This window comes from Sardina pilchardus, chromosome 11 (assembly GCF_963854185.1).
Source record: "Sardina pilchardus chromosome 11, fSarPil1.1, whole genome shotgun sequence".
Classification (NCBI taxonomy): Eukaryota; Metazoa; Chordata; class Actinopteri; order Clupeiformes; family Clupeidae; genus Sardina; species Sardina pilchardus.
Genome location: NC_085004.1, coordinates 20,363,014 through 20,373,013, shown reverse-complemented (window position 1 = coordinate 20,373,013; position 10,000 = coordinate 20,363,014). Strand labels below are relative to the sequence as shown.

At 50.6% G+C, this 10,000-nt stretch overlaps 1 protein-coding gene across 2 annotated transcripts in view; it reads left to right on the top strand.

The window, feature by feature from the left end:
- The window catches only part of LOC134096118 (RNA-binding Raly-like protein), a 75,113-nt gene that overhangs the window by 11,372 nt on the left and 53,741 nt on the right, over nucleotides 1–10,000 (top strand). For both annotated transcript variants that reach the window (XM_062549876.1, XM_062549875.1), the window contains exon 2: nucleotides 401–479. In XM_062549876.1, the coding sequence (XP_062405860.1) occupies nucleotides 401–479 (79 nt within the window). The remainder of the gene's footprint in view (nucleotides 1–400; nucleotides 480–10,000) is intronic.

Here is a 10,000-nt window from a genome sequence, read left to right as displayed (position 1 = left end):
GGCCTGACTTTAAAGAGCTCTCCTCCTTCTCCTCTTCCTCTTCCATCTCCTCCTCCTCCTCCTCCTCCTCCTCTCGTTTTCCTGTCTCCCGTGTCCTATCTGCTTCCACACTCGTGTTGCTTACTCTATTATTTCACTCTCTCTCTTTCTTTCTCTCTCTCCCTCTCTCTCTCTTTCTATCTTTCTTCTCGTGCTCTAGCCTGAGGACAGTGGGGAAGAAGAGGGTGAGGGGGGGGAAGAGGAAGAAAAAAGAAAAAGTGAGAGAAAAAGCGAGCGGCAGGAAGCAAGCCCTAGTCTGAGCTGGGGTCGCACTGCCGTTGCCATTAGCGCGCTGTGCTGTTCTGTTCTGTGGCGAGCGTCCCCCGTTGTTCTGACCGCTTTGGTCTTGTCTCCCTGACAGACATGAGCATGACCGGAGAGCTGAAATCGAGCCGTTCCAAGACGGGAGGAGCCAAGAGGCCCAACAGCGCCATGTACGGGTGAGTCTCGATCCCCCTTCACCTCCCCCCTCTTCCTCCTCTGCCTCCTCCTCCTCCTCCTCCTCCGCCTCCTCCTCGCTTCCGAACACAAACAACACCTGAGGCGCACCTCACTGCCATTCTGTCCTTCACTCACTCTCACTCACACTCACACACACACACGCCTACACTCACACACACACACGCCTACACTCACATACACACACGCACACACGCACACACACACACACACACACACGCATACACACACGCCTACACTCACATACACACACACACACACACACACGCCTACAATCACATTGACACACACTCACTCATCACAGCCAGTCCTCATTACACGATGCAAACACTCGCAAGCTGGCGTGAAGCACCCACCCGCCCAAACACAGCACGACCCAGTCTTGCCTTGCTGCTGCCCTGCTCGCAGCTACACAACACAGCTAAGGTGTTGGGGTGCACTCACAATGTGCCTGGATTATTATTCAGACTTCGTGGCTGGCTGCAGGCTATCAGCATACTGCTAAGAGAGTGAGCATTTAAGAATTCACTGGTTAGTTTTTGATAGAGACAGTATAATGCTTACCTGGAAGCCAGCCCAAATGTACCCCACCCACAAAATTTGTGGGTTTGGGAAACTCGGTCTGGAGTCGGCCTATTGAGAAGTCTCTATGCCTGAACCAGAGGTATTTAGGCCAATCAAATAGATGGGGTGGGCTTTATACAAGGATGGACAGATGAGCAACAATGCTTAGTCATCTGAATGTGATTGAGTTGATTTTGTTACACTAAAAGGCTGTTGCTAGAGTAGCTAGATGTTTAGATTATATTATCACTGTTGTACAAGATTACAGTGCAATAACTTAAAAAAAACAAATAGAAAACAGCGATAAAGGCATTTGTTGAGAAGACGGGTGTTTTTGCCTGTTCCCCGTTCAGGACTCGTATATTTCAATTCTATCCGATTGCAGTCATTTCCCCCCTGTATCGATTGAAATACGCCCCATAATCAAATCCAAATGGTCTGATACCAGACTCAAATTCTGAATAGAATTAGACTCTGGTAATACTTGAGTTCAGAAAAAAGGCAAAGGAGGATATAGTCTGTTATTCTAGCTCTACCATTGCCTTAGCAAGACTTTTCCATCAGTATTAAGGGTAGCTACTTAGAAATCTACTCAAAGCATGTAAAAATGCTTTTGGTGCCAGTAGCAGCATCTAATATTTAGTCAGTGTTAACGGTAGCTATATTTCTATTATGATTTCATGTGTGTGGGAATATTCATGATAACATTCTGGAGATGTCACAGTGTATTCCGTGTGATGTCTTTATTTGCTGTGTTCTGAAAGACCTCCGGATGCTGAGCTGCATGATTTCTCCGTGTCGACTCCCCGCGGGGCCTTTGCTGTTGTAAATGAGACCTAGTTGCCTCTTTGTTGACCTGTTTTCGCTGGCTGCTTCCTGCCGTGCACTCGCCACTGCCATTATAATTGACCCAGCTGGTGTCGGGTGTCTTGCCGAGCGAGGGTGGGGGGGCGGGGGGGTGACGGAATGGGGGTGCGTGAATGTGGTGTGGGGTAGGGTGGGGTGGGGGGAATCATACCGCGCCGGGAAGATTGGATTTGCCTCCGCCGAGACCCTTGGTTTTGAGAATATAGTCAGGGGCGGGTCTCTACGGGAATAACACAATCTGTTTATGTGACAAGTGACACGTGCCGGCTTCCTCTCTTTGGCACTTTGGTATGCCGTTGTTTCCACCATCACGCCTGCTGTTGTGTCCCCTTCCTCCCCAGCCGTCCCTCTCCCTACTTCTCCCTGCTCCTCTCTGCTTAGTGCTGTCTGTGCTCTTGCATTCTTGATGTGTGCAAATTGTCTTGTGAGGGGAGCTTTTGCAGAGTAGAGAGAGAGCTACGTGGACATGTGGTTTTATGTGTGATAAAGACATAAAGGGTTAGTTTTTGTGCCTGTCTTTTTGCCGCTGCATTGTGTGCCGCCCCCTCAGATCAAAGCGGTTCAGTTTCAGTTTCCTGTCGTTGTGAGTTCACGTTAGGCAGCCGGTGTTCCTATTCCGCTAATATTTTTTCATAGAAACACTGCAGGACTGCTGTTTGAGGCACTCCACCGCTGCATGGTCTCTGTTCTTGTTCTCTCTGCCTGTGTGTGTGTGTGTGCGTGTGTGTGTGTCTGTGTCTGTGTGTCATGACTGTGTACAGTATATTTAAACAGTATTTGTGTTTGACATATTTCGGCTTACGCCGGCGTATTCCCCCACGTTCCTGCGCGACTGCGCGCGCGCATATGTATTTACGTACTGTCCGTGTACGTATGTAGGTATGTATGTATGTATGTACATCTTTCTGGATATACGTGTGTGTGTGGAGAAAACCCCTGTGCACCGGAGCATAACGTGTGCGAGTGTTGAAGCCCCCTTAGCTCAGCTGTCGTGACCCTGTAGGTGAGAATGACAGGCCAGGCGTTCCAGGGATGCTCGGCAGAGCGGCAGGATGACTGTCCCCACGGGGGGATTACCCAGCAGCCCTGACGCCTCGGCTCCTCTGGATCACGCAGATTTGCGGAGAGGCCACAGAGATGCGCCCGCCAAGGCCCCCTGCCCCCTGCTTTACCCCCCAGTAAACCCGCTCACACACACACCCCTGCCCCCTGCTTTACCCCCCAGTAAACCCACTCACACACACATCATCGTCCCGAACACACATCAACAGACACACAAACACACATGGCTGTTTGCGTGTGAATGAGGTCCCTTTAGAGTTATGATTTCCAGTAAGCCAAGCAAATGCAAGACAGTAGGCGCACATAACATACGCATAAAAACACGCACATGCTGACTTTTTCTTTTTTCATCGCAAACATACACACAAACACACACACACACAAACATAGACACAAACATGCTCTCTGTCATGCATTGCACACACACATACACACACACACACACACACACACACACACACACATGAACATAGACACAAACATGTTCTCTGTCATGCACACATATACACACATACACACACACACTCTCGCTGTCATGCACGCATCCTCATGTTTACCCAGGCCATCTCACACCCTGACATCTCGGCTCATATCACTCTGTCCACGCTTCATCCCTCATCCTGTCAGCGGCCTCTCTGAGGCTCCAGCACTGGAGCTGGGACTGGAGCTGGGACTGGAGCTGGAGCTGGGGAGCTGAGCAGGGGGTTCAGCACTTGGTGGGCTGGAAGAGTGGAAGCTGGGGGGGGGGGGGGTGGAAGCTGGGGGGGGCTCAGGCACTGGAGAGCTCCCATGGAGTAGTCAGAGAGAAAGAGAGAAAGATGGATGGAGGAGTGAGAGAGAAAGAGAGAGAGAGATGGATGGAGCAGTGAGAGAGATGGATGGAGAAGCGAGAAAGGTCACGAAAGGGTGGTGGAGTTTACTGAAATAGACTATGAAATACAGTCACAGTGAGAATCAGATTCATAGACATCCTTGAACTGAGTAAGCAATAAAAAGAAGAAAACAGAAAGTGTGTGTGAGTGTGTGTGTCAGTGTGTGTTTGTGTGTGTGAGTGTGTGAGTGAGTGTGAATGTGTGTATGTGTTTGTGTTTGCGTGTGTGTGTGCGTGTGCGTGTGCGTGTGCGTGTGCGTGTGCGTGTGCGTGTGCGTGTGTGTGTGTCTGTCTGTGTGTGTGTGTGTGTGTGTGTGTGTGTGTGTGTGTGTGTGTGTGTGTGTGTGTGTGTGTGTGTGTGCGTGTGGGTGTGTGTTTGTGTGTTTGTGTGTGTGAGTGTGAGTGTAAGCGTGTGTGTGTGTGTGTGTGTGTGTGTGTGTGTGTGTGTGTGTGTGTGTGTGTGTGTGTGTGTACTGTATGTGTGTAGGCCGGCTCCTGCCTCCACTCTGTGTGTTTTTCTCCACTCCGTGCGGCTCCAGCTGTGTGATAAGAGGCAGGCCGGTACACAGCAGCAGATGCTGCGGCTCTCGCCACGCTCCAGCGGGCGGCCACAAAGCAGCGAGCCGCACCGCACCGCACCGGGATCGGAAAAAAAAAAACGATCCCGGAGACCCAGGTGCCGCCGACGCTGCAGCCCGTCTGCACCGCTCCCCCGAGACCCCGCGCCAGGCTCCGCGAGAGCCCAGGTTCAGAGATGCATAGTGTGTGTGTGTGTGTCCTTGCGCGTATGTGTGTGTGTTTGTGTGTGTGTGTGCAAATGTGTGGGTGTGCATGTAAGTGTAGGTGTAAGTGTAAGTGTGCACTGTGCAGAGAGTATATGTGTGTGCAGAGAGAATATGTGTGTGCAGAGAGAATAATCTTGCTGAAATGTTGCTGTCTGTGTTCGTGGGCAAAGTGAAGTACTCAGCAGATGTGGGAAGTCTCTGAGTGCCTTTTTTTAAATGTTTTTTTTTTGCATGTCATGGTTAATCCAAAGAATATTGCACTCGTAGTGTGTTATCCATTTTTAAAAAGTCTCTTAGCCCTCTTTCATGTATGGATATTCTCGGCCCGTGCTTCATGTAAGCGCCCCTCCTTTGTCGCCACAGCGGGCACATTTGTCCTTTATAAATATCCGACCTTGTCTGTGGGGATGTTTGGGGATTTGGGTCAATCAAGTGTGGAATTCCACAGAGGGTTGCAAATCGGACCCAAAATCGGGCCTGCAGCAAACCTCCAGACTGGCTGGAGAGCAAGAGAGAGAGAGAGAGAGAGAGAGACAGGGGGGGGGGGGGTAGCAGATCTACATAGTCAGGCTGTGCATGCACTGTGTGGTCAGTGGGTTTTCTGTGCCTATGGACATGACCCATTTGCCCCCCATTCTGTTTTCTCCCTTACTAGTGAACAGACTTGTCAGTGGAACACACGATGCTGAACCATCTTGCATCTCTCATCTGAGGGTATATTTATACGTATACGCATAGTGTTGAATGTGAATGTGTGTGCGCGTGTGGTGTGTGTGTGCGTGTGTGCGTGCGTGCGTGCGTGCGTGCGTGCGCGTGTGTGTGTGTGCGTAGCGTGCGTGCGTGCGTGTGTGAGTATTCATTATCTCCGCGCGTAGTTTGTTATGAGGTTTATAGTGCTGACATTCACACTTTTGTGTTTGTTTTGAAGAATGAAGTGTATAATTGCTACCAATTACAGCCGGGTTTGGAAGTTTTCTCACCTTTGCTGCGGCCACGTTCGGCATGTGTCCACATTGCTGTCTGAGCTGGGTTTGGCAACGCTCCATCACACTGGCCCTCTCACAATCTGACAGCGCGAGGCTTTACAGTGATCCCCGAGTGAAATAATTTATCATCTCTCACTCCCTCCCTCTCCTTCTGTCCCCCTCTCTCTTTCTCTTTTTGTCTTGTATTCTCTCTCTCACACACATACACATAGACACACACACACAGGCAGAGATTCTCTCTCTCTCTGTCGCTCTCTCACACACACACATACACTTTTTTTTTTCATTTTCTCTCTCTCACACACAGGCACACACACACACACACACAGACACATGCACTCACAGACTCTTTCTCCTGTGTTATTGTATTCTCTCTCACACAGACACACCAACACACACACAGACACACACGCAGACACACACACACACACACACACACACACACACACACACACACACACACTGGTCATTTGTCCTGTCAGAGGCTCATGGGTATTTCTGTCCTTCTGGCCCATTCCGCTGACATGCTGTCATCTGTTTTCACTACAGCAGGAGGAGACAACAGGCAGCCCCGGCCGGACAAGCTGAGCGCCTGTAATAATAGGCCAGGCTCCATCTGTCGCATGCTGGAGGAGAGAGGGGGGGGAGAAAGGGAGGAATGGGGGGGGGAGAAGGAAAAGGACAGAGGGAGAGAGAGAGAGAGGGATAGAAAGAAAGGAAGAAAGAGATGTGGATGGAGGGAGGGATGGAGGGAGGGAGGGACTGGGAGGGAGGGAGAGAGGTCAGCACATAGAGGAGGGAGGTTTAGTGGAGTGCTGGGACTGTACTGTGACTCCACGGAGTCCTGTCTGAGGGACTGCCTCTTGGTCACTCTCTGACCCTGCCGGGGCCTGCCTGTGAAGGGCTTGGGCATTTCAAGGAGAGGCACGCGAGTGCCCCGGCGGCCGAGGAAAACCTTTAGCTTTAATGAGGTGTCACTTAGCGCCGGCTCCTCTTACCATTCCAGACTGACCCGCCCGGCCCACGGCCTCGGCCTCGGCCTGGACACTTGGGTTTCAGCCTGGTGATGGATGAGGAGAGGACAGGGCAGGAGAGGAGATGAGAGTCCTCTGATGACAAGCTTTTCAGGTGGACATAGAGTTCTAGAAAGCTCCAGGGAAGGACCCTGGCAGACCTTGGACAAGCTTGAGACCCCATCTGCCCCACGCTGGCATTTACCCCCTAAAGTTGCCCCCCTAGTCTGTGGTGAGAGTCCACCCCCCCAGCATGGCCCCCCTGTGGCCTTTTCCAGCTGGTCTGGACTGGACTGACCGGAGCTCGTTTGGCCCTGGATGTTTACGGGCCTCGTCAGCGGGCTGGTTTTTACTGCCGGACGCTCAGAGTTTCCATGGGTGAGGCGATCGCTTGCTTGCTCACACACTCGCCCTTCAGCCTGGGATTACCTCTGCAACGCACATTCCACACCCAGGGCCAGAGAGAGTGAGAGAGAGAGAGAGAGAGAAAGAGAGAGAGGGAGGGTGGGAGAGAGGTAAGGAAAACAAGACTCTCACACGAGAGAGTGAGGAAAAACGAGAGCGTTGACTTGTATTCCGGCTCGTTATTCCTCTAAAACCCACTTTTGGGAGTTGCAAACCCCTATGGTTACCTTTCAATGTCAGTACAGGAGCAGGAGGATGTGTGCTACATACACATACTTATTTTAGGTCTTGCTCGGTGCGGAGCTTTCTCCCCTAATCCCGCGGGGGGATAACCAACCTGGGGAGCGGACGGTAAGGTGAACTGACCCAAGCGGTCGCAAAAAAGGCCCGGTCTCCTTCAGGGTGGTGGTAGCAGTGAAGGGAGAGAGAGAGAGAAAGCTCTCTAATCCTTTTTTCCCCTGTCCTATCCCCCCCAACACCACCACCACCACCACCACCCCCCCACTCCCCACTCCCCACCCCCGTTTATACAACCAAGCTGATCCCTATCTGTCTGTACCCATGCCTTTAGCTTATCACTATATTGGGGGTAATGGAGTCATCCCTATCCCCTAGTTCCAACATCTCTAGAGAAAGGGAGGAACAGGGAGAGAGGCAGATGGACAGAGGGAGAGAGAGATGGAGAGAGGGAGAGAGAGATGGAAAAAGAGAGAGAAATGGAGATGGAAAGGGATAGAAAGAGATACAGAGTGACCGAGAGAGGGAAGGAGGGAGAGGTTGAATGAGTGAATGAGTAACACAGAGAGAGGGAGAGAAGGAGAAAGAGAGAGAGAGATAGAGCGAGGGAGAGAGAGAGAGAGAGAGAAAGGGAGGGAGAAAGAGAGGGAAGGGAGCAAGCTGCTCCGTTCACTGTTGGGCCCCCGGAGTGAACAATCCATCTCAAATTGATCTCACAACTGACTGCGGCGGGGCTCTCCGAATCAATCTCAAATTGATCTCAGTGCCAGAGGTGGGGAAAACTAGCAGCGGACCTTATCAAAAATATTGTGGTGTTGGGCGAATCTGACAGGGAAACTTATCACAGAGGAGCCCAGGAAATAGGCTCCTAGACCCCCAGGCGCTCCGACAGGACAGTCCCAGCCGCCCGGCGTCTCACACACACACACACACACACACACACACACACAGACTACAGAAGCAAACATGGATGCATGCATGCACACATAAACACACAGACACACACACACACACACACACACACACACACACACACACACACACACACACACACACACACACACTCACAGACAGACAGACAGACAGTACAGTACATGCATACACAAACACACACAAATGTACATGCAAGCATATCTCATGCCCCACTGAACACGTTCTATTTTGCACTGCAATACACCCCCATTCCAAACACAAACACACAAACACACACACCAACGCACGCGCGCGCACACACACACACACACACACACACACACACACACACACACACACACACACACACACACACACACACACACACACACACACACACACGCACACACACATACATACACACACACACAAAAACACACAAGAGACATAAACACACTCTTGGTGCAGCTCCATAGCCCTGCAGCCCTTGATACACACATCTATCATTCTCGCCTCACTAACACTGAGAAAGCCAGTGGGGGAGCTCACATTTGGACAGAGTCTCACAAATAACACGTGCCCACACACACACACATACACACAAGCACACACACACACACACACACACACACACACACACACACACACAAGCGCACACAGATATGGGCCACAAACCCTAAACCACACAAACACATCTAGAGAAATCTACATTCACTGATCCAAATCAATCAATGCCAAAAATGACTATACTCCCTTTTTCTCTTTCCTCTCTGTATCTCTACTCTCTTTCTCTATGTCTCTTTCTCTCTGTCCCAATCGCTCGCGCATCACACTCACGCAGCCATACCTTTAGGGTGCCGGGGATCTGATAGCTAGCTGGGAGATAGGAACACATTTAGCACTTTTAATCTGCTCACAGCGTTACTCAAGTAATAGCCCTGGAGGTGGATGGATCGATACGGACAGACATTTAGACCTCGAATTCGTACAAACAGCTTTTATTTCTCCAGCCTGGAAGAAAAAATACAAACAACCTAGGAATAAACAAATAAAGCTGTTCAGGTCCTCGACCAGAATACAAATGTTCGGGAGTAAAAAAAAAATCAATACCGTGAGGGAGCAGTGACTGAGTGCATCTAGTTTAGAAAAAAACAAAACGCTTTGTGTGTGTTTGTGTATGTGTGTGTGTGTGTGTGTGTGTGTGTGTGTGTGTGTGTGTGTGTGTGTGTTAGTGTGTGGTGGTAGAGGGGGGCAGAAACCTTAAATCACCCCCCAGCGTATCCTACCACGGCTGGTGAATATGTCTCTTAGAATAGCACAAAGTAAGTGTCGTCCATCAGAGTAACTGGCCAGACGACCACATGAGAGCAGTGCAGACAAATGGTGATAGTTCACACGTACCAAAAAAAAAGAAAAAAAGAAACAGACATATCGGCGGTGCACATTGTTCAGGCAGGGCTGTGCTCAGTCTCAAAATGGCTCCTTCTCCATCACCCCCGTGCGCCGCTCTGAGTTAGTGACCCGGAGCCGCCAGCACATTCCATACTCCACTTCAGGAGATTTGTTTCCTTTGCCGGCCCGTGCCCTCCTGAGGTCTCCGACTTTTTCCTTTTTCGGCCTCGTTTTTATCGCCGCCTCAGATGTGGCCAAGTCTCGGGGGCCTTGCAACGCGCCCTTTCAGGAAACACACATATCATTTTCCCTGTGAAAACTCCTCAATACTCCGGAGTAATATGATTGTCTTCCATGAGAAGTGGCAGTGTCTTTTTTTATTCTAATGCATATTATTTTGCATCTTGT